Source organism: Trachinotus anak, unplaced genomic scaffold, assembly GCF_046630095.1.
Source record: "Trachinotus anak isolate AG129_WGS33_773 ecotype Australia unplaced genomic scaffold, CSIRO_AGI_Tana_v1 ptg000001l, whole genome shotgun sequence".
Lineage (NCBI taxonomy): Eukaryota > Metazoa > Chordata > Actinopteri > Carangiformes > Carangidae > Trachinotus > Trachinotus anak.
Genome location: NW_027273852.1, coordinates 12473753 through 12499598, shown reverse-complemented (window position 1 = coordinate 12499598; position 25846 = coordinate 12473753). Strand labels below are relative to the sequence as shown.

The window sequence follows — 25846 nt, the reverse complement described above, 5'->3', positions numbered from 1 at the left end:
GTTGCATGTCTGTTTGCACCCTTTGCAGCCAGCATTAGATTTACAAAACCAAAGAACAGGAAATAATGTTCCAAATAAACACTGTGCCTGCAGCCATAGAGAGGAACAAAACTGCTCAGTCCTTCACCTCCTCACACCTGCTCAGCCGCAACATGGAGTGAGCGTGCTTGTTGGATTTTTCATTTTCCGAAAGCTACAGAAATTGTTGAACGGATTGTTCTGCTTTGGCAGCAGCACAACGAATAATTTCAGAGGAGAACTTAGACCACAAAGTGAATACTGTAATTCTGCCGCATCGCAAACATGAATGCATGATTCACGGTGGCTTTTGCTGATAATCATCCCGCCATCACCTGTAGTCAAATCTGAAATACGAAAAAGCCTGTTTTGCTCCTGTGTGCGCTGTCAGCACAGGGGGAGAGCCTTGTGTCTTTTGAAACTAAGGCTTCTATAAAGCAAATTTGGTTCTTTTAGTTACTATTTCAAATATAGTTCTTGCTTAGCTCCCAAAGCTGGTCATGACAGAAGGCAGAGTGGATTGTCCAATGCGTTATGCACAACATTGTGGCTCAATATCACATAGAAGTGGCAGATATTACACTTACTGCCACTGATTTGTAATGTAAAGATGACAAGGCACAAGGAACGTTGGGATAATCTCATAGCAGACATGTGATGTAAAAGCAGCATCCAAATCTATCAAATAATTACCCTGCTGCACAATTTTAAAGGAAAATGTGAGTAAATTAAAGTAAATGAAGGTACAATTAAATGAGCCAGACACACACACACACACACACACACACACACACACACACACACACACACACACACGCCTCCCCCATGACCCCTGTCATCCCGCTGCCTTGTGACGTAAGAGTCGCCTTTAAAAGAGCTGCATAGCGGAGCAGAGCGCACTTTACGCAACGTCTCCAGTGTGAGAGCGGATTACGGTTGATCCAAAAGTAGTGATCTGGAGATGACAGTCTTCCTAAACATAAAATAAACAGAAATAGGTGGAGTCTTGTGCAAACTAGGAGGAATAATAACAGTTTTCTTGAAAATATGAAGGCCAGAGGAGAAGCTGGTGCGCTCACTCTGATTTGGTGAAAAAGAAGTGGAGACGCGCGATACGTGAAGGTAACAGGTGCCACTGGATGGCTACAATGTGTGTTTTTTTTTTGTTTTTTTTTTTAATCTTTGAATCAGTGTCAGTTTTATAGGAAGCAGCCACATGCTCTCAGCGTCAATGGAGGAATGTGCGCTTTGAACACAACGTGAATCGCACAGGTCGCATGCCCTAAAGAAAGAAAAAACCAGCTTGGAGAAAGACTTGAGAAAGAAGCTGCTATGCACAAACTTTGACTTTTGGTGAGCTATGTGACCAACCCTAACCACGAAAACGGCTCCAGAGTGAAGACAAGCTCCGATGAATGGACCGCAGCATGTTTTCTGGTCAGTTTGGTCTCAATTACAGCTTCAATGTGAGCGATGACCGGGAGCTGGTGGACACGCCAGCGACCACAGGGAACCTCTCCCCGGCCGGTTTTGTAGTGCTGTCCGTGGTGCTGGGCTTGATCATGACCTTTGGCTTCCTTAATAACTTCATCGTCCTGCTTCTGTTTTGCAAATTCAAGAAGCTGCGAACACCGGTGAACATGCTGCTGCTGAACATCAGTGTCAGTGACATGCTGGTGTGTTTGTTCGGCACCACTCTCAGTTTCGCCTCCAGCATCCGTGGGAAGTGGCTGCTGGGGCGCAGCGGCTGCAGCTGGTACGGCTTCATCAACTCCTGCTTTGGTACGTGCTTTGTGTTTTCTGGCACTTTGCGGATGCCCGAGCAAAAATATTACTTCAGCTGATATGTATGTCATTTTAAACAACGATAACACAATTGATGGTGATATTGTGCATATTCTGGACATAGTAGGTTACTTTGTGGACAAATTAAACAACGGAATGTCTGTTTTTTTTTTTTTTTTTTTTTTGCAATATAGCTACAGCTATAGATTCAAGCTGAGATAATGAAGGGAAAGTGATTAGATGCATCTATGATGTTTTCTTTACTCCGTCTGTTTCATGATGAGCAGCCGTAGAGGCCAAATTTGAATACTTCACTTGCACACACGCTGCATGTTGGCTACACCTGCACATACATGCTGTGACACATGCACATACAAAACTATATACATATACATACATACAGCATACACACACATATACATAGCCTACATATAGACATGCACATTCACACACACACACACACACACACACACACATACACACGGACAGATACTTGTACTTCTATCTTTGTGAGGACACTCATTGACAAAATGCATTCCCTAGCCCCTTACCCTAACCTTAACCATCACAACTGAGTGCCTAACCCTAACCTAAACCTAATTCTAACCATAACTCTAAAACCAAGTCTTAATCTTAAATGTCCTCACTCTGTTAGTAAAATACTTTTTTTGGTCCTTACTATGTAGCAAGTACAAGTACACACGCACATGCACAGGGCTTGTGGAAAAGTGTGTATGAGTACAAGGGTATATGAGTGTGAGAATGTATGTATGTGTGCATTGCATTGTGTATAGGAATGTGAAAAAGTATGTGTGTTCATGTAAGTTGAATTTCACTGTGAGATTTATGCTTGTGCTTGAGTATGTATATGGGCGTGCTTAGTAAGTAAGTGTGTGTGTGTGTATAAGAATGTATGTGTGTGTGGTTGAGAGTGTATGTATCCCTGAAGGCACCCGAGGTTGCCAGCACAAGGTGAGATATGTCCATTGCTGAGAATCTGATGCACTTTGTGCATGCATATTACTATGTTTCCTCTATTTCACAGGGGATCTGTAAAGATGGTGGACAGCCCACCTCTGTCATCATCAGCTCAAAACCAATCATAGACAAGCTACTGATAGCTAGACACCAGGCTTGTCACATCAGAGATTAGGGTTAGGGGTTTTGGTTACAGTTGAAACTTGTTGTTTGCTTGTTTTAATTATAACAGCAAGAAAATCACACGATACCTCATTATCAATTATCAATAAACACTGTAGGCTATTTTACAACCAAAAATTTACAAATTTACAAAGGGAACAAAAATACAAATCTACTCTGTGTAAATCAAATCACATTGCAGTCTTTTCCATACTAACTCAATAGAGTTAACATGTTCTTGCCCTGGAACGAGACACACCTGACTCGCATGTGTTGGCTGCTATGAAAATCATTCCTGGGCTTCCTGTACAGACTCAGATACATACTCAGCAGCTGCTACTGAGTCTAATGGACACTCAGTATGACTCCACTCCCAAAAATATTACATCAAACACTACCGATAGCTCCCATTTTGGCTCTTGTTGTGTTTATGGGATCAATATACTTGAATCTTTACAGCTGATCTGTGATCATCAATTATACATTTAGCCTGTGATTGAAGGAACATTAATAGATCATTTGGACCAGACCACTCTAACTGTATCATTGTGCCATTTTAACTTCCCCCATATCATTTGACAGTAGTATCTTCCATGTGTCAATGCATAAACTGTATATTTTGCTAAGTTTACTTCTGTTTATCCACCTCATGCATTTTGTTATTAAAAAAAAAAAAGAAAGTTTTTATGGGGAGAAATTTCCAGTGTACTGAAATACTTCAGACTGTGGTTTTGAAGTCAGTGGGTGTTCATTTTGACTTTGAGTTTGTTTCCCCACAGGGCTTCCATAAAGTGGTGTTCAGTATTTCTTTGTATGGCAAGAATGCAGGAGGTAGTGCGCACTGAGTAATGACGTCCAGTGGTTCTGTCAGTTACCAGACATCAGAGGCTTATGTACAATGTTTATTTCATGTTGCTGTTCACCTGCAGGACTTGACAAGAAACTCTGAAATGGGATATACAGCTACACATTGACAATGAATATATATATATATATATATAGTGTGTGTGTGTGTTAAAATTAACATGAAGTGTCTTAGTAAGGTGTTGGGCCAACATGTGCTGCCAGAACAGCTTCTATTCACCTTTGCATTGATTTTTCAAGTCTCTGAACTCTACTGGAGGGATGAACACCATTCTTCCAAAAGATATTCCCTCATTTGGTGTTTTGATGATGGTGGTAGAGAGTGCTGTCTAACACGTTGGTCCAAAATCTCCTATAGGCGTTCAACTGGCTTGAGATCTGGTGGCTATAGCATGAGATTCAAACCATTCAGTGACGCTGTGTGGAGGCATCTGCACTTTCACCTTGTTCAGTACATCTTGTCCTCCACAGTGGTGGCCTAGTTACAATAACAATAAATCATCAGTTTCACCTGCACAATCATGCATGCTTACACTTTAAAGTGTATAAAAATGGCAAATAAAAATGTTGTTTCTCCTTCAGATGAGATAGCGGAGCGGCTGCTTCTATACGTCCTTGCTGGAGTACAAACTCACACATCATGTGTAACACCATGATTGATCACCAGTTGCCTGAGGCTAGTTTCAAACAAGGATCAAATTTTAAAAAAAGGCTTGTGAAGGATGATATTTATTTTGCAGAGAGCAGTGAAAACATAGTCCCTGTGGGTCTTGTCCAATTTCTAAACTCAGTGTCTCTCTCATCTTATCTGCCAGTCACCTGTCAATTTAGAAAACCAAAGGTAATGCCAGAAACCAACATACTGCTGACTGACTCATGTTTATGTAATCATTTTTTTAAAACTGTATTTATTGTGGCTTTACAGATGTTGCCTTTTAAACAGGATAATTTGCATTCAATTTGGTGATTTTCTGACTTGTCATCTATTGCCATTATTATGTCAAATTTTTTATTTGTCCAGTACTTTGATGTATGACCAAAGCATTTACAGACTGCAGTGTATATGTCTGACACAGGTTTTTACACAACAGGATTCTCATTATTTCATTGCTTGTGTGGACTGTTGACAACAGGTATTACAAGTGTTGGCTCAGACATGACCTCCTGTGGTCATTATTCTCCCACAGTGTGAATTATGTTGAACAAGTGTAAATACATTAGGGTAGCGAGTAGGAATCTCATGCACTTCTAGCTGCTAAAAGGCACAGATGGTTTCATAAAAACAATACTATCAGGTTGAGCTAAGGACAACAAATAGACTTGTTTGTTGGAATAGACTGATTGGCCAGAGTGAGAGCGACACTGAGGCAGCTGCCATCAGAGAGTGGTATCCCATCCATTATCTTTGGGGTTTTCATCAGAAGGTGATGTAGCGAAGAAGAACACAGGACCACAAATATGTCAATCATGTTGTTTCAAATAACCAAGTCCTACCTTTTCCAGCCATTCAAGGACAGCTACAAGACAATACGTGAGAGTAAAATGAGCCATTGATCAGTGGAAGTATGCTCACTGTTCATTTTTTCATGATAAACAGATGGTTTCACAAACTGACTGGAGGAACATGTTTAGAGTAATAATTAACCCACAATGTAACATTATTATAGGTATTGAAATGTTAAATGTTAAATATTATTACCTGGTTGTATTTTTTTCATTTTAAATTGAATTTACCACAAACATTGTGGGGTTCACGTGATTTAATCCTCCAGATTTTAAGAGAATGGCTTTTAAACCAGGAAGTGCTGGTGATTGAGAGGGTTAAGAATAGGACGGGAAATTTCAATCTTCATATTTTTCAAAGGTTAATGTATGGTTCAAAAGCATCCAGATTAAATCCATTAATTCCATGATTACTGCTGCCCGTCAATGGTGATCATGACTATTGTATAACAGTATTGGCATACTAGCTCATTTCCAGCTGGTGAATGATCTAGGCTTTGGCATTGCAGGCTTGAAACACATCAAGATATTAAAAATGCTGTTACGGCGTTATAGAATGTATAATCCTATAAGCTTTATTTTTAATGAGACTACTTGTGTTCATTTCTTCAGTCAGGTAATCCACAGAGAGAATCACTTTTATGATTTGTCAAATCTGTTTTCATCCAATACATTAAAACCTCCCCCTTTCTATTGTATTTTATTTTCCAAAAGCCCTGTATTGTTTTGGCTGTTTGGAGAATACTGTTTGTATAGCATTGTATCAACCCAGAACAGGATCTGAAACTGATTAATTAAAAAGAATCCATAACTACATTATTATCTTCCATGTATCATGTGTCCTTGTCTTTGACTCTTAAAACCAAACATCTGAACCAATAGTGCAGTTAGATATCATATGTTTGCTTTTGCAATCAGATTTGAAATCAAGACAGGCATTAAATACCAAGGATTAGAGCTGGAGTGTGGGACTTTTACGTGGAAATAAATGTCCATGACATTCAATCCCTTTCCAAAAATGCTCACACAATGCTGATTAAGATAATTAGTGGCAAGTAAATCTCTCTGAATTTCACAGTATACCAATACCAGTGTACAGTATTAAATCTGATGTCTGTGGCGACTTTGCTGCACTGCGCACTTGTAGTGATGCATATTATTTAAGTTTCTGATCCTCCAGGACAGACAGGACAAAAAGGAAAGCGATGTGCGGTGAGAGTTGAAACTTGGTTGTGACTGGCAGCACATTCTCTCATGCACACCTCAGATGACAGGCACACAGAGCGGGGTGGTTAAGATACTGATGTTGCCAGTAAAAACTTTTGAAAAACTTAATGGATTTTATGATGTTCCACTGGCCGAATAATGCAGTGGTCCACTGGGATTTGTTCTGGTCGTCCAGATGGCCAGCCTGACTATCAAACACATATTACCCTTGGTGTGGCTTTTCCTTGTAGGAGAGCACTGAAAGAAGAGACTGAGGGCAAACATTAATGTCACCCTACTGCTCTTGGACAGGCTGGCATTTGTAAAATATTTGGAGGAGGCTATGTAGCTATTACATTTACTCTACTTAAATAATGAATTAATCCCTTGGAACTTTCGTTGTATTCAACAGTGTTTGTATAACTACTCTCACTGTCAAAGGGGGAGACAAAATCCATACTGCAAATTTAAATAGTTTCCTAAAACAGCTGGTCACTGTAGTTTTTAACAAAGGTCACTCAAACAGGAGTAAATAAGGCCATATGACAAAAAGTATATATAGAATATTCATCAGAGTTTAAGGTGTACTATTTGGAAACAAAAATAAGGCCTAAATCCAGTCTCCACCATTACAGACTTACAGACAGACAACTACCCATGGAAATGCCCGAGGGCCTTTTATGCACACATTACATGAGTTCACAATTGCAAATGTGCTGGCTATACTTGTTATATAACAGGTTTTGGTTGTGTGAGGATAGTATCCATTAAACTTGGATTTGATTGCAGTGAACTAATATCTTTGGCTGATGTGTGGTCTTTAATTTTTAGGGTTTTAGGGACTTCTGTATTATCATTATTACACATTATACACGTCAGTAGACTATGTGTTGGCTAACTTTATAAATGCTACGTTTTTACATTTTACCACATAAGAATGGGTTTCTCCATTAGGCATAATGTATGACCCTCTAAGATTTTATTTCTACTCTAAGACCTGATTTTCATGGTTGCTTTGCCATCAATCTGATCAATCTTTCCATAGCTGGGACAGTAACAGGTGGTGCTCGCTGCCTTTGTCCCTCTAAGTAGGGACAGCATTGGCTCAAGTTGTAGAGCAGGTCGTCCACTAATGTGAACATCCTTGGTTGGATCCCTGGCTCCTCCAATTTGAATGTAGAAGTGTCATTGTGCAAGATACTGAAGCTCAAATTACCCGTGATATATCATTGGTGTGTGATTGTATGTATTGTATTGTATTGTATGTGATATGCTGTATATATTCAATAGAAGCACTTGAATGTGTGTGTGAATGGGTGAATGCAACTTATTTTGTAAAAGCACTTTGGGTGGTTATTAAGACTGGAAAAACCATATATAAATGCAGTCCATTTACTTTAATCTTCACTGTAGATAAGTTCTGAGTGACAGTAAAAAGAGGCTTTCGGGCATTTGTCATGCTTCAACTGTTTTTTCTCAAAAGATCCAGGATTTTATGCCCTCTAACTCCCCATTCCTTAAATGCCAGATGTCAGAGTATATTGAGCTCCACATCACCATCACATTTCAATATGAGTAGTTCAGCACAAAGGTTTTGTCACCAGGCCTCCCTTGTTTTTGACTTATAATGGCAAATGTTGCTAACGTCATGACACTGTGAAACAGGAGAAAATGAGAAAGATGAAGAGCATCAGAGAGGAAGATAGTGGTGGGTAGGTAACAAGGTTGGGTTTGTCAGGGAGCATTAGTTCTCTATGAAATATATGGCAACTGCTCTAAACAATCAGTTTGCTCTGTTCTATTTCATAATGCAGAAACACAAAAAAGATCCCACAATCAGATGACACATGAAAAGAACCAGTACTGGGACCATGTGGTGAATCTTGCTCCATCACAATGTGTGTGCATTGTGTAGAAACTAATGAAATGACACAATGGGTTTTATAGCTCCAATCAGCCACAAATAAAGAATGTGGGGAAGCAATATGATTAGAACTGTGAAACTAAATTTATATTTCAAATACATCACTAATTAGGTCCCCTAATTCAGAATAAATCAGTATTGCCATCTGACAATAACAAATTACGCACTTAAAAAATAAAATAAAATGCTTTTATTCCAAGATCTATTTTGTTGTTAATGCACTTTAGCGCTGGAGAGGTATTAACAATGTAAGTCATGGACAAAAGATGATACACTGTATTTTGTATTTGAGGTAGCACATGTAAATACATCCTTATACTGCTTGCTAAAAAGGTAGAAACTAGGTTATATTATCTTTTTGCCTAAGTGTAACCAACCTAAGGAAAAACATGGTTTACTTTTATGTCAGAGTTGACTTAAAATTCAAAGCAGCTGAAACACTGGGGCAGCGTGAAGAGAACATCATCGCACATTTTCATTTGAGTTGCTTGGATACCGATGTTTCCTAAAATGCTGGATCAGGTATCGTTGAATCTATGCTATCCAAATTTATAGTTTTGCACCTGGATAAACCCCGAAATCAAGCCTTCCTCGCGACTCCAAAACAGTAGCCTACACAGGAAGATTTGCTGTCCAGCCACTGGCATCTACTGTAGAGCAGCACTATTTACTGTTTTCCAGTAATTTACTATTGTATTTACTGTTTTCCAGTAAATAGTGCAGCATTAGCCATTACCAAAATGTCAGCAATTTGGCAATATGTTACACTGGAAAATCTCACCACTAAGAAGGCAATGTGCACCATATTAGGACAGCTAGTGTAGGAATTGTTATTTACATATAAATCAATGTGCATCAAATGATGCAACACTCTGTGACAAGGTCAGCATGTACTGCACAAAGCATTAATGATCAGGTTTTTCATTTTTGCTTTCACTGGGTTGGATACACTGTTTTTTCTTGAGAATCACAACCAAATGAAACGCCAACATTAATGTTTAATTAAGCTGACTATGCATTTCTGGTGGATTCTAGGGGTTTTCCCTAGACATGAGTGCAGAGCAGAGACAATATCAATACACAACTTTGCCCCCAGTTTTCTCCTCTCTAGTTATACTCAGTGTCTTTGAAGCTTCCCAAGAATGAGAATTGGTGCTGGATATAATTGGCCAATTATATTGATGGACCAAAGTTAATTGGTTAATTATTCAATGATCATTAAAAGAAATCACAAAGTTTTTTAAATGAAGAAAACAGCTGGTGGTTCAGCTGCATTTGTCTGTTGGGTGTGATAATCCATCATCCTGATTGGCTGCAGGTTCTACTTTAGATCAGTCACAGTTACACTGTCACGCACCTCTATTGGTCAATTTCAGTGAGTTGGTTTGGGATGTAAAATAGCTGTAGTAAGAGTAACTCATACAGTGTATGTGTCTCTTCAGCCATGCTAATGCAGTGGCTTTATAGATGGAACAGTCAGTACACTAAAACATCTCAGCATCTATTAGATGGATGGCAGTGACATTTTACAAAGTCAGTAGTGGTTCCCAGACTTAGGTGATCCCCTGACTTTTTGTTGCTCTAGCAACAACAGCACTTTGAAGTTTTAAGTAATGTACTTATATCAATATTTTCGGATTCAATTGACACAAAATTTCGTAAAGACAATTTCCCAAAATGATTACTGATGCTGGTGATCCTTTGACATTTCCTTTTGCCATTTTTTTATTGAAGTGTATTACTGGATAGATTGACACACATTTTTGTAAAGACATTAATGGTTTTTCAGACGATGAATGCTACCGACCTTTCACCTAGTGCCATGAGGCTGACATTTGTGGTCAAAATGTTCCATCAACCATTGGATGGATTGTCATAAAATCTGGGTCACACATTCATGTCCCCCCTCAGAGTGAACTGTAATCACTTTGATGATCCCCTGACTTTTCTTCTAGCGCCATCATCAGGTCAAAATTTGAATCTGTTGTTTTCGATCAAAATACCTGCTAAACTAAAGTGGTGATCATGGTAAAAATCTACCTTCTAAATGTCAGCACCTGTCAGCAGCCATTGTAAACATGTTAGCATGCTGGTGTTAGCATTCAGCTAAAGCTTAAGGAACTGCTAGTGTGGCTGTGGACTCTTGTTTGAGAAGTATTTTATTCTAAGAACAGTTAAACTTTAAACAGTAACCCACAAGATCTGCTCTAGAATATTTAAAGTATTTTCTTGATTATTTTTTCATGCTATTTTTGGTATTTTTGTGGGGCTTTGTTATATGTTTTGTTTCTGTTCATTGTGTTGCTGAGCCAGAAGACTTAAAGCTGCCCACACTCACTCCTCCACCTCTCTGTCTCCCTCAGGTATTGTGTCGCTGATCTCTCTGGTGATCCTCTCCTATGATCGCTATAGCACTCTGACTGTATACAACAAGCGTGGGCCAAGCTACCGCAAGCCCCTGCTGGCTGTCGGGGGCTCTTGGCTATATTCCTTGTTCTGGACAGTGCCCCCCTTACTGGGCTGGAGCAGCTATGACATAGAGGGAGCGGGGACAAGCTGCTCTGTATCCTGGAGGCTTCGGACAGCCCAGTCTCACTCCTACATCATCTGCCTCTTCATTTTCTGCTTGGGTCTACCTGTCCTGGTGATGATCTACTGCTATGGCAGGCTACTCTGGGCAGTCAAACAGGTAGAGATGTATGTGTGTGCTTGTGTTTATGTTATTTTCCCGTCAGATGTTGAAGGAAATACCACAAATTGCTTAAATTTATGCTCCATCAAAGTCTACCTTTTGTGTATTAAACACTGTTGGCCTGAAAGGCTAAAATAGACCGAAGTTTGCTTTTTCATAAAGAACAGCAGGTGGTTAGTTTGATTTTATTTCACTTACAATTGAATCCAATGGCATCCACTTTTTTAAGGTGAAAAGAAATACAAAACATCTGTGGAAGCCTTTTAAATCAATGCATACTCAGCTAGCAGCCCCATAAACAGGGGCAGGCATGAATCACTGTAATCACTAAATTTCAGTTCCTAGTGGAGTGGGGCAGGGCGGTGGACTTAAAGCACTCCTCTCATGTTCATATAAACAGAACTAGAAAACATCATCTTTAATATATTTCACACAGACTTCACCCTTTAACATAGCTCCATGAGTCTTGAAAAAGAACCCTGATGCCTGAATTGCTCTTTTGTGACAATGGCTGCACAGCAACATCAGAGCCGAAGGGTCATGAACAGATCTTCGCCTGAGAAGAGCAAACCGTAACATATGGTATTGAGTGGCCTTACAGAAAACAAGCGAGCAGGTAATGACAAGATCATGGTCAAGGTCTTCATGTTCGCATGCCTGAGCACTGGTAGTGCATACGGCCTACAGATGGGAATCTGACCCTATGCTAAGTGCAGGCAGATGAAGAGTCATTTTCAGTAATGTCTGCTTTTGGGACCATGAAATATCCAGTAAAACAGCGCAGCTTCCCTGTCCTCTGCTGGGAGAACAGAAATAGCTCCTTTCTGCATGAGCTCCTGTATCTTGCTGGAGGGAGAATCCACTTCCTCCTGGGAAGAAGTGTGTCTCTCATACACCACAGCGGACTAAAGAGATATATCCCAAAATTGAAGCAACCAAGACATATGGTTTGTTCCATCCATTCAGCTTGACTGAATAGCTGACGATACACCTGCATGCAGCTATCTGAAAAGCTACAATACCTGAAAAACTTTCACCATTGAAATGTCCCTGTCGGACATGTGCAACACATGGGAAAGGTTAATGGCTCCCTGTCAGTTATATTAAAGTCCTGAGATGCTGCACATCCAACTCAGGCGTCTCCCAAACAGAAGAGGGAGAAGATGGCAGATGACATGATGCTGTGACATCAGTGAAATCTTCAGCACAGCTGTAATGGAAGAATTTATTAGTTTAAATACAGCGACTGTAAATGTCAGGTTTGGATGACAGTGGGAATCAAGAAGATATCCATCAAACAAAAGTTAGACCTGTGATTTGTGTGATTTCAGCTATTAGACCAGAATGCAATGCACCTAGAGGATGTTTGCATATACACACAAATGTTGATAGCTGGTGAGATACAGCATCTGTATCAGTCAGCAAAGTAAGGAAACTCATTACTTAAAGTTTTCTTTGGTGGGGCAGGTAAGGTTTGTTTTTGTTTTTTGTTTTTTTTTACTGGAGCTGTTCTAAATAATCACTTTTGCTATTTTGTAGTTGATTTATAATGTAAAATATCAGGACACATGAAAAGAGTACAGTGCAGACTCAGCACAGTCTGCACTGAGCACTTTGTGGAAGCTGAGTCACGACATATCTTTTGAATACATGGACATACATGAAAAGAATGCAGTAACTTGTATTAGTCCCCCATAGAATAACCCAGGGACTGAACTGAACACAGCAAAAATGGTTTTATCTTGACAGTGTAAGTGGATCCAGCTGTAGGGACAGTAGCTGGACTTCATCACTGCAGTGACTGATACATGGAGTTCTGTTGAGTTTTAGGGAGTGACTTCACTACTTAAGTAAGTTAAATCCTTTGCACTCCCAGTGATTCAGATTTAGTTTAATCCTGAGAGGAGAGAGGGTTAGCACGGCAGGGGATTATCATAGCATTCCACTCCAGACAAAATGTAAGCCACTTAAACATCCTCTTATTTCTTCTCGATCTGGACCTTAGTTTTTAAATTGCTATACAAATGAAAATTATTAGAATTATTAGAATACACAAACACAGAAGAATAGTGAAGAGAGAAAGGTAATTGTCACTAGCTGTTTTTCTCTGTTTGGATAAGCAGCTTTTGCAAGTTGTCTTCACCAATAATTACCTCTGTGTTGGACCCCTAAGGTGAATTAGTTACAGTTAGTCACAAAAAACCTTCATACACATCACACACAAACCCTTTCTTGGTCAGAAACACTTTTTTAGACCTAATAATTTCATTTCCATCTTGGATCAGGAAATTATTAACCTGGAATTGCACGGTTGTTTTCACTGAGCAGAAGAGAATTGAAGGGCACTGAGTGGGAAGTGGATATGTACCCACTGCTTACAACCGACACTCACACACTGGGAGGGGCTGGAGACTGTGAATTAACCAGTTGACTCAGAAAATGATTTCATTTTCTCATTGTGTCAAGCAGCAGCCAGATTTAAACATCTGTCTGCTCAAAGTGAACCAGACCTGATCACAAAAGACAGAAAGTAGCTTCTTTATGTAAGATACCACAAATCTGTGAAAGTCTCCATAATCAGAGGAGACCCTGACGATCAAAGTGATTCAGTACAATGCACAAACTCCATGTTTAATACAACAGAGCATTCTCTATATTGTAGCCACCATATATTGTACATTCCTACAGAAATATCCTATCATATATATGATACGGGTTTATTCGTGTCAGTTTTGCCTTGGTCCTCAGCTATATTTATTTACACAGGGCCAGATTAACATAATTTCAAGTCTCTCTTAAAAAAATATAATGCCATATATACATTGACAGAGTGTTTGCTGAAAACGTCTATTGGTTGCAATAAGGTCTATTCTTTTGAGAAATTTTCACTGTAATGTCTGGAACCTTTCTCTGTGCAAAAATACATTGTAATCTTCTACCAAAGCTAATTTTAAAGATTCATTAGTTCGAGTAGTGGACCTGTAGTGTTTTCAGTACAACAAATCTTCTTTTTATCTGCTATTGATGCCTCAACTCTCCAGTCTGTTGCATGTATGTGGAGCTGGTACTAATAGCTAATGGCAGTGTGTGACAACGTACAGCGGCAACACTAAGAGGTAAGATCACAAGTAGAACGGTGTAATAATGTGTAGATTTTTTTTTTTTTGAACATTTGAAAAGTGTTGTGCCACACATCAGCCTATATGTCATGATTTGTTTCATCTCGTTGGGACTCAGTCTCAGTGAGCCAAAAAGGCTCTGCTCTTTGATGGAGTTCTCAAAGAAGCCAAATAAGCTTTAGGGTTCTGTTGGAAAAACTAATAAACTCTTAGCAAATATGAGCTTAGTAAAGTCAACAATACCAGAAGCTCTGCACATCAGAGAGGGTTGGTGGTGTGAGCTGCAGCAGCGAACATTTGCATCACATCACAGCAATGGTAAGACCAGTATGATCATACAACCTGCTGTGCACACCTGCATGTATATGAATGGGTGATACTAGCCACTTGTATCGAAGCAACTGGTCAGTGAAACATTGATTTGAGGCTTGAATACAACAGCTGATGGTAATCAGCTAATGCGAGTGTGGCATCAGTGCTGCTTTCATCACTCTGGAGGGACGGACCTGCTACTCTGCCCTACTGAGGATGGGAAGCCCAGGATGTAGCCTATAAATGTCCACCATTGATATCTCATCTGGGATTGCACACTCCAAAGAATATTCTGGATCTCCACCTGGACACACACACACAGACACATCAAAAAGTGATGATTGCCTGAACTGATCATGGATGTATTATGAGAGCTGGATACAATGCCATCACTCAGCCTTGCTGCTACTTTGGACCAGTGGCTAGTGTTATCACAAAAAAAATAAAATAAATAAATAAACCCTTGTGGAAGAGACATCTTTTAACCTGTTGAGAGTACTTAGAAACAAGGCCACTTATTACTCTTTGTATTGTATTATTTTTATAAAGCTTTCCCAGAGTCTAGAATAGATACTTTTAAATGCACCTAACTACAGGTTAGGATCCCTTCAGTGTCAATCGTTCAGGAAGTTTTTACGGGGAGCCAAATTATCTGCAGAGGTCTCCTTTACTCCAAAACAAGTGGGACAGGTGATCAAAACCAATGTTACAGTGATGCTGTTCGCTGGACACAGGATGTCAGGGAGGGGCTGTGAGCTCAGCTTGTTTCTGATAACTTAAGATCCAGACGTCAAATAGCTATAATCCTTCATTTAGTTAAAACAAATGAAGATCTAAAATGTGTATGATAAAAATGTGCTTTAAAACTGGATAAAAAATCAATTTTGACCACTTGTGGCAGACAACCACATTACTGACTTGTGCGCAAAGGGGATATGCCATTGTGGGGGTGACCAAATGAAATTGTTACCTAAGTTTGAATATCACCAGAAGTATGGGACAATGTAAGTACACAACTAAACAAAATTTATGACATATATGTTTTATATACACATTTATAACAAGGTTTTTACACATTTTAATGTAGAAAGGTTACATATTGTACCTTTAAGTGTGTGACATCATCACAATGTAAAGACCTTGGGCTGAGTGGGAGCACGCAGATGGAGCCCAAAATAGAAACACTAATGTGCTGTTGGCTGAATGATGCGGAAGCAAACCCAGAAGATAGATAAATGATTTGGTTTACGGCAAATAATTGCCACACATGAATAAGTGCCAGTCTCCACTTCACATAATATGTTAATGGAACTGACACAATGCTTCATTTCTGTGGGAAGGCATGCAGCAGCAGACTCCCTCACTGTCTGACTCAAAACTCCTGAGCACTGAGCACCATGAAGTGCGCAGGAGTCTCAAATAAAGTTATGAGACAGTACTGGGCTGAGTGGGCTGGACGACTCAACATCAAGACACCATGTGTCCCAGCTGTGGTTCAACACAACTTATCATGTCTATGTGGAATTAAAGAAGGGGAACAAGATAGCAGTTTTCATTATTGTATAAAAATACAGATAGTTACACAGATCATAATTTAAAAAATAATTGCCTTTTTTCTGTCTCTTTTGTTATTGATGCATAATAGAGCAGTGAACTAATGAAAACTATTATATTGTTGCCTTCCCACGGATGACGTTGTCTGTGTATGTCGTTTAAATGTCGTGAAATAACAACACAACTGGTGCATTCAATGGCTGTTGAAAGCCAAAACATCCATACATGTACAAACAATGAGAGCTTACGGTGAAGTATTTGTAAATGTGGCATTTATTTTTCAAGTTTCAAGGCTCAGCAAATTTAATATATATAAATGACAGGAAACCATCAGCTGCCTAGAAAGATGGGAAATAAAGATGGAATTTATCTAGACTCTCATCCAGACTACTCTCAACTGCAGGTGGGCAAGATCCGAAAGACTGCAGCCCGGAGGAGAGAGTATCACATACTGTTTATGGTTCTGACCACAGCTGCCTGCTACCTGTTGTGCTGGATGCCTTATGGTGTCGTGGCCATGATGGCAACATTCGGTCCGCCCAACATCATCAGTCCTGTGGCCAGCGTGGTGCCCTCACTGCTGGCCAAGAGCAGCACTGTCATCAACCCCCTCATCTATATACTGATGAATAAACAGGTGAGTTGGCAGCAGGTGTGATTTTGTGTGTGTGTGTGTGTGTGTGTTGCCCAAACTCAAAATCAGCATTTTGAAAATAAATCTGGGACACATTGACATGAACAACAACTTTATTTACACAGTAAAAAAAGACAAATTACAACAGCTGAAATCATACAAATGGTCTATTTAAATATTAATTCAAGTGTAATAAGAAGAGAATTCACTGACAAATCAAAGTCAAGAAGAACACCCTAAGGCTGTTGGGAGTGAAACACAACCTTCACTCTTCATATGTTCAGTTATGGATGCTTCTTTTTCTCTTTCTCATTTTGGGAATGTTGCAGGAATCTGCAGGAGGGAAATGTATTTTTTTTTAAAAACTTAAATGTTGAACAATCCTTCAGAGGCAGTGTGTGTTGCAGCAGTTCCCACAATACTGAAAAAAACAAGACATGAAAAATAGGCCTCAAGAGTAAAGAGCAGAGAGGAGGCGGCTGAGAGGGCAAAAAGTAATAAACAGTGTTTTCTCATCTCACCGCTTCACCCATGGTCAAACATTAAAGTTAATGTCAACTTTCACTACAATGTCCTGTATTTAATATTGGCAATAGAACTGTTGTATTAAAGAGGATCAAAAATTCAATTATGTTTCACGTTAAGCATCCCAGAGATTAGCAATAGCACCTTAGAGGTCCTGCTATTACTCTACTTCCTCATCCCAGGTTTAAATTGCCAAGCTGAGACATAATTCAAAATGGAATTTGGCACAATATTAAGATTTGAAGGTGAAGTTGCCAGAAGGAAATTGCACTTGTTCAAGTGCTTCCAGGGAATTAGTGATACCTGCACTGCAGCTGGATGTGATTTCCCTGGCTGCAAAGCATGCATTAAAATCTGTAAAATATCACTTATGTAAAAGAAAATCTTATAGTACAATCGCCTCTCACAACATTAATGACAATGGTGTCTACTTGCAGCACAGTACAGCACAGACAGTTTAAGACTCAGCCCTGATCTTGACTTGCATGCTCTGTGCATTGGAAAGTGATCAAAAAATCATTAGAGATATACATGTACAATACGTTCAGGGTTTCTGCACCTTCAGTGTGTTACAATCACAAGTACTAAAACATTAAGTTATTTATCCTGACAGAGAAACATAAAACCTACAGCAGAGCTGAAAACCTGCATGGCTTTAAATGAATGTTGAAATCTCCTTAAGTTTTAAAAAATGGTTCTTTGCGTCTATTTCGTAAACCTCTGGTACAATCCGCTAACATTTGCTGAATTTCTGACTTTACTGGGGTCCTTGTCCCACAGCAGCCTCTACTGACATGCCATATACTGTAATCCACGTGAAACTGGGGCTGGGCATCAAACCTTTGTGCTTTGTTTTCGAGCCTCGAGTATCTTTATTTATTATGACACAATTTGTCAACTGCGATATCTTCAACATGTTAACCATTGTGAGAAATGCTGCACATCATTGAGAACTGCTTTCTCTGCAATTTTGATTTGCAGAATTTTGCATCAATGTGATGAAGTACTTTTGTCATGTATGTAATTCACTGAATTAGTCATTACTCTCCGGTTATTTCATCTACACACAGGTTCTCAATTGAATGTCCAAAATATTTAACAGATCACGATATGCAGTATAAGTGTTACAATATAAAATACAATGATAGAAGATTTTATCTATTATTGTCCAGCCCTACTGTGAGGTTGAATAATATACAAATATTTGGTCAAATGGTTGTTTCTTTCCTTTGATTTGTTGAGTTTGTTCAAAATGTATAGTTTCGGTATCAGCACAGTTTGTGTTTGTACTAATACAGATTGTGAATGATACCAACCCCAGAATCAGCTACAAACACCTAGTACTACTAATACTACTACAACTACTACAGAGCCATCTTCTTCAACATTCATGAGACTATTCAAAGCAACATTTCTGTGACACGTTTTTCACAACTTCTACCGAACCACAACCAATGGCACAAGCACATTTGTAAAATAGCACAGCTAGTAATAAAAATCTCTGTTATAGGCAAGATTTTTCTGACTGCATGTCTGCAGCAAACAAAAAAAACCCAAAAAACCCCACCAACCTTCTTTTTCACACTGAGCCAATACCTCTTGAGCTCGCCGCCAATCTGGCACTGACTCACTGTAAACATAACAATCTCCCTAGGAGGAGACAAAGCAAATCTGATGATATTACCGGTTCAAATTCCTCTTTTATAATCATCTTCACTCTGAGCTGTGGACAGGTACAGACCAATATAAGAGGATTCAGAAAATATGAGACATTTATAGTAGGAAATGAGCTTCATGCTTGTTACGTGACAAGGAAATAACCCTGCATTGAGCTGCACATATGCAGGCCCATACTGCAGTAGTAAGGTCCAGGAGGGATTTGGCCATTCCAAGCAGTGGTAAAATTACATTCAATAAAGAGTGAACTGACCATCAAAAACAGGGGCTGGTGATTGCTGAGGCAGAGCTGAGAATCCCCCCGATACAGATCACTTCCAACTGCTCCGCACCTCTCATGGCAACCGAACTGCGTGGCGCTGCAGTGCTGCCACAGCATGTACTGCGTGTATTCAAACAGCCCGAGGGAAGTGTTCAGTCGACCACTAGGCACAGGGTCACGGCTGTTCTGAGCACCTGTTTGTTCCGTCTTATCCATTTTGGCCCCATTTTACTTTGATTTAATTACATCCTCAGTAAAAAAAAAAAAAAAAAAAAATACTATAGCACGCAATAACACACAACACAGCTTATGATTTCATGAGAAGATATCAGAATAATGCCAGACAGGAACACCTGCTATACAGAGATGAAATGTACAGTAATATGACTGATGTAACAGCTGGACTAAATCTGCCTTTTTAGTCTTTGCGTTCCTCTGCATGTGTTGCTGCTTTAATGATGTGAAAATGTGTTTGTGAACGTTTGTGACATTCAGCGTGGATGACTTCTTTGCTTATTCACAACCCTTTGGACCAGAAAAAAAAAAAAAAAAAAGAAAAGCAGAATCACAAATATCCACCATTATAAACAGTGGCATTTCCTTTGAGTGGAGAACCACCCGTTACTATCGAAAAACACAGATTTTACACCATTGAAACACACCCAGTTATTGAAAATTCACTTGTCTATCTAAAAACACTTATCTGTTGCTACCCTAGTCAGCTCCACAGCTAACGTGGCTCAGCTAAAGCAGAGAGAAACATCTTTTAGACATCCATCTTGGAGACTTTTCCTGGAGGTCTCTGGTCTACTGAACTGTCTTGATGAAGACAAATTCTTTCAGAAGCCTCCACGTTGATCCCTCCCTGGAGGGGGTATGGCTTATGTTCTTCATGGGTCTAATTTGAAACTTGTAAGCTTCAGCCTCTTTGTCTCCAGTGGTTTTATTGCACTCTCCCTTAGTCAGCCAGAAAAGGCCAGAGTGTGTGTGTACATCAAGGTAGGTCAGGTTTCATATCTCAGATGTCACAGTCGACGGTGCTGAAGCCTGGGAGAGTGACCCGTCCCTTCCTCCTGAGGTCACTCGCGGGGCCCGTGTTGATCCGCTGGATCAAGCTCTTCTCATATAGGAGGGGATGGTAGGCACCCAGTGTACAGGCAGCGTCATAATAACGCTCATGGTAGTGGCACAGGTCTGTCTGCCTCATGGAGGGAATGTACTCGTACACATGCACCTGCTCACACAGCGCCATCATCAGGAGGATTCCTGCAATGGGAACAGACAGAGAAGCTCAGGTATTTACATTTAATCATTTACTGTTCTGCAGTCACCCTCGACAGGGGAATATCGCGGAGAACCTTATCCTGTACAGTACGTCGTGTTCAAACTTACACAGTGACACACTTTCACAACTGAAGGCTGCCCAGTACGACTGCAGTCTGATCTCCTGCCCATTGAGCAGCTCTACTGAAGCTGTTGGGGGTTGAAGGAATTGTTACAGGAAATTCTTTTTTTTGTATAATAGTCTTCGTCAGAATCTGCTACATGTGCTCCTTTGGGAAAAGCATTTATCATCATAAAATCTCCACTGGATCTGCGCAATGTCAGAAGTCAATGACTGCAGGTCTCTGGTATACATGTGCAAATGTGAAGTTCAGTTGTGCTGAAAAACGAGCACACATGTTCAGCAAAACCCTCCTTTAGATTAAGGTAAAAAAAAAAAAACAAAAAACACTGAACTGAATACATAATATATGAAGACAGTGAGTTTTCCTGCCTCAGCAGGCGCTGCACTGTGTCTTCTGTACACACCGATATGTTAGCAGCACAGAGAGATGTCAGCTTCCACATACATTTAGTTACCTTTGTTGTTGTTCTTTCCACCTTCCTTTGTACTTTGCTCCTGATCTGTGTGATGATTATTATTCCGCTCACAACGGTCCTCCCTCTACATTGCTGCTCTCCAGTATGATCGCACGCACACACAAATAACCAAGGAAAATGCTTCCTACAGACTGATTAGGTCTGTCATATTGGCCTGTGTTGTAAGCCACTTGTCCATGTACTGTTCTCCTAATAAGATCCATGGGTTTTGCCGCCTACTTTTTCTTTTCTAAAACAAATTTTATAGTAATTCTTAAATGGCTGATCAATTGTAGATAAAAATCTCATCAGCTGCAGTGTTTATTAGACCAGTTCACTATGAGTCTCATTAGCCTTTCCAACACAGTCCAACAAAACCAGAGGAAATGAAAATGTGTTTAATTTATCATTTACTGCCCACAACTGCACATGTAGATGAGCCATCACACTCATCAAACAGTACTCAAGTACTGCCATCAAGGCTACAAAACACAGATGCCCTTATGAAAACGTTTCTTCCTGTATTCATCTTCACTGTCGTGTTCGTGAAAAAGTAGTCGGTGTTGAAAAAGCCATTGAGTTGTACAAATTATCTCTGATGCAACAAAAATGAGAGGTCAAGCTCAAAGGCAACCTACTCTACTCTGCCAGTGCAACAGGCCACTAGGGGACCATTCTCTTCTCAAACATCACTACCTGTTGGCTCTGAGAACATGTAAGTGCACTTCAGCATTATTTCTGCCTCATCAAATTCTGAGCAGACCTGCACCACAAGCCTCTCTGGCAGTGTGAAACCAAGGCTAATTAATCCCTGATATTTCCAAGATCTCTCACTTCGGTGGGGTTATGTTATGTTCACATCGTCGTTCTTTCCCTCCCTCTCTCAGTTCTACAGGTGTTTCCTGATTCTGTTTCACTGTGATCACTGGTCAGTAGAGAACGGCCACATCTCCATGCCCTCCAAGACCACGGTGATCCAGCTTAACCGCAGAGTCTACAGCAACACGGCGGCCTGCACCGCCCAGATCTCCACCGATGCCCTCAACCAGTGCTGCAGCACTCCGGCCACTGTTCGCTTAACAACACCCCTGAGGTCACAACCTGATCCTGAATATCCTCAACTTAACCAGACCAGTAACACTGTCATTACGCAGACCGAATAACTCACACTTCCTAACCGCACTAACAGTGTGAACTGCAGTGAAATGTTGACTCAAGCCTGATGCATTTAGAAAGAAAATGTACTTTTTGTGTGAGCTTGTTTGTACAGAACCTAATTATTATTTTTTGTTTGTTCTGCATGTGTGTCCACTCAGTTTGAGTTTTTGTATTCATTTTACACGTGCAAGGTACTAGATAGCCATAGGAATACAAATTCCATAAAGTGTACACAATATGGCCAAATTTATGTGGACACCTGATTAGCATCCCATTTCTAAACTATCTGCGTTAATATGTTGCTACAACAGGGTTTTCCGTAAGATGTTGGAACCTGGCTGCAGTCATTTGATCCCATTCAGTCACTGATGTTGGGTGATAAAGCCTGACTCACAGTCAATGGTCCAGTTCATCCCAAAATGTTCAGGTTTAGGTCAGGGCTCTGCGCAGCCCAGCTGAGCTCTTCCTTACCATATTCAGAAAAGTATTTCTGCATGGGCCGTTGTCATGTTGAAACAGGAAAGGACCTTTGTCAATTTGCGGGCAAATGTTTGTAGCACACTATATGTAAAATATTGTTGCATGCTTAAAATTCATTTTAACTGGAACTAAGGGGACAAACACAAACCATGAAAGAACAGTCCAGACCAAAAGTATGTGGACATCTACACAGAGTGTATTTAACCCTTGTCTTATCGGTCTGGACTACATTTCAGCAAAATATTCATTGTTTCTTAAAAATTCATGAACCCAGCTGCATATTCACTACAACAGGTTGAAGATTTGAATTCATTTCAGAATTGTAACATTTATGTTTTTTTATTCCCTTACATTGCAATCACTAAGGCATTTAACATTTCTATAATAACTTCTGTATATATTTTATGTTCGCTGAATTCGTTTTTGAAATCCAGGATCTGTGTATTTTTTCCATCAATTTTTCATACAAAGCAAAAATCTGGTGCCTGTTCTCTGTTGCTGTTTAGTCGGTTTGTCATTGTGCTGCTGTAAATGCCAAGGCTAGTCATCAATAGGTTTGTGCTGCAATCAGTGTCTAAGTGGATTGATGTATTTGTCATTCCATGCCCTTCTTTTCTTCTTCTTCCTCCAGTCTCTGGACTGCTCTGACTGTAAATATTATTATTGCAGAATCCTAAAAGTTGTCACACAAAGACCTTATCCTACATTAAACTTGTATATACCTAAAGTTAATAATTTTGGTCTGCATGTAGCCAATTATTTTTGAATATGTGGGTTTTTTGTGTCCCTTGATATGGTTTCTATGTTTTGCATGATTTTTTTTTTTTTTGTACATTAAATTTTAAAATTTATCAGATCTCCTGGAGTTAGAGACGAGCATTTAGACCTGTACTCGATTAAAGAGCTCTATCCTCTCTACCAGTGACTGGTCACATCTGTGGGGCAAAGAAGAAGAACCTTCATAGACTCCATAGACTGGAGGCCATGGGGGCCAGTGAAATGACACTGACTACGATGGCCATGAAAGGGGGACTACAAGAAAGGGGGATATGGGATGCCAAATGGCTCCTATATCACCTGTGTTTAGTGTCCTCCATGCCAGGAGGAGAGAGGCATGTACGAAACAGGAGAAAAGCTGTGATGTGTCACAACAAGACGTACAGCATGACCAGCCAAAGAGTAATGGTCGGCCCTGAGGGGAAACCCTACCATGCCTGAGGAGATGGTTGTGATGCAACGCACTCAAAGAGCTAAGTTAAGGAATCTGTAAACTGATGTTTGTGTAGAGTAGAGGGTCTCTCCACCTTGTCCGAAATGTTCTGGACCAGAAATAACAGGACTGGAGTACATAAACAGAAACTGCTGAAATTTAAAGCCCTGAATGAAAAGGTCACAAGTCATAATGCTGATATCAAGCATGTTTGATATGAACTCCTGATGTGGTTGCTTTCCTCAGAGACTGCGATGGCTGACCTTCTCACCGCAGGGTGGTGCCAAATGTGTACTCTGACAATCTGACTTGAGCCCGCCTGGAAGCTTAGTTGAGTCAGTTCCAGTTGTAAATGGATGCCAACACTAACCGACAATATCAGATCTGACAATATTGTATTTTATTGTTGGATTTAATGGTTTAAATAAATATCATCGCTGTGGAAGAAAACGAACGCATTGCTTAGAAGAGGCTTGTGGTCTTTGTGAGGGTGGTATGTAAACAAAATGAACTCTGTGACTCTGACAAAAAGGCAGTTTTCTTAAAAATGATGTGAGGCTCTGATGTGCCAGAGTACTGTCAAAAGATTTCTGACCCTTTCATAATGACCAAAAAAATGCCACACCTGTCTCTTAGTGATGCAGAAAACAAGTGAGTAGATGTTGTGTGAAATTTTAACTCTTGACAATAAATTCATGGTATATTTGAAAACCTGTACATGACAAGACCGTGTATAAAACTGTGTGCAACTGTGCATCCATTCTGTTTGTGTTGACATGACATTTATTTTTATTTATTTATTTTTTTTTAGTAGTTCGGTATTATCTACATCACAGAAATTAAAAAGTGATACCAATCTAAAAATGAAACGATTGTGTTTTGGTAGACAAAGACTGATTTGTGACAGTGTTAGAAATCCTTCTGTAGAGAGAAGAAAGACCCCCCCATGTTATCATTATAGTGCACAGTGCAGCCCCTCCCACTTGTAGTCATAATGACTGCATTTCTTAGAAACAACAAAAAACTGCACAGCACCCTGCATTTAGGATGTAGGCACCCTGATAGAAGGAGTAATTAACAACACATGCTAGACCTTATTTCCTGTGAAAAAGAAATTATTAGCTCTTGTTCCTATGGAGGCTGAATGCACAAAGTTGTTTTTGAACGAATTACGGTACATTTTCTGCCTCTGTATGGGAGGCATACAGAAGAAACTATTTTAGAGAAGATTTACAATTTCTGAAAAGAGAAGGTCTAATATGATGAGCACGTCTCTAAGAACAGCAAGGGGGATGGTGTTTATGCCTTATTATTGCTGGACCCTGCTGGGTCGAAAGTTAATTTATACATAATATACATTGTATAGCACAATTAATCAGACAGCAGTCTAATTTACTGCGCTTGTGACCTAACATGCAAGTAACTTGACAGGAGTATACACAAAAGGCTCCTGCAACGAACAGGCTGACATTTTAATTTCATTAATATGGACAGAGGCAGTGAAGCCTAAAAATTCAAAAGGATTTTTGTTTTTAATTTAAAGCCCTTGTGCATCTCATTTAAGGCACCTAATCAATGGTTGATATATGTCAGTGTGACTCTATTAACTGCAAAGCGTTACAACATACAGGAGTGGAAACCAGCCATACTTAGGCTGAGAACCTGTGCAGGTCAAACAAACGTTCTGCTGCCTGGGTTGTAAGAAAGCAGGGCTGCTCAGCTGTGTTTGTTGAAGGGCTGATACAGTTTCCAGAAATAGAAGTGTGGCGTGTTTCTGCTCCGTGGCTAAACTGTGCCTGTGTGAAAATGCCTGCTGTTGATGATGATTCTTTGTTTTTTTCTTTTAAATTCTTTTCTTTTTGTTTCTTTTTCTCTTCAGATGCTTTACTGCTTATGTTTTGCTTAAAGAGGCAGACAACC

At 39.8% G+C, this 25846-nt stretch overlaps 2 protein-coding genes across 4 annotated transcripts in view; one reads left to right on the top strand and one right to left on the bottom strand.

Moving 5' to 3' along the window:
• The first annotated feature begins 934 nt into the window (after positions 1–934).
• Positions 935–23002, top strand: tmtops2b (teleost multiple tissue opsin 2b). The gene is made up of 4 exons (XM_071477540.1): positions 935–1800; positions 10804–11129; positions 16521–16754; positions 21966–23002. The coding sequence occupies exons 1-4, from the start codon at positions 1434–1436 to the stop codon at positions 22239–22241; spliced, it is 1203 nt and encodes a 400-aa protein (XP_071333641.1). The 5' UTR covers positions 935–1433; the 3' UTR covers positions 22242–23002.
• The window catches only part of st6gal2a (ST6 beta-galactosamide alpha-2,6-sialyltranferase 2a), a 46178-nt gene continuing 37178 nt past the window's right edge, over positions 16847–25846 (bottom strand). For all 3 annotated transcript variants that reach the window (XM_071477513.1, XM_071477521.1, XM_071477530.1), the window contains exon 8: positions 16847–20481. In XM_071477513.1, coding sequence (XP_071333614.1) covers positions 20234–20481 — 248 coding nt within the window. In that variant the 3' untranslated portion in view covers positions 16847–20233. The remainder of the gene's footprint in view (positions 20482–25846) is intronic.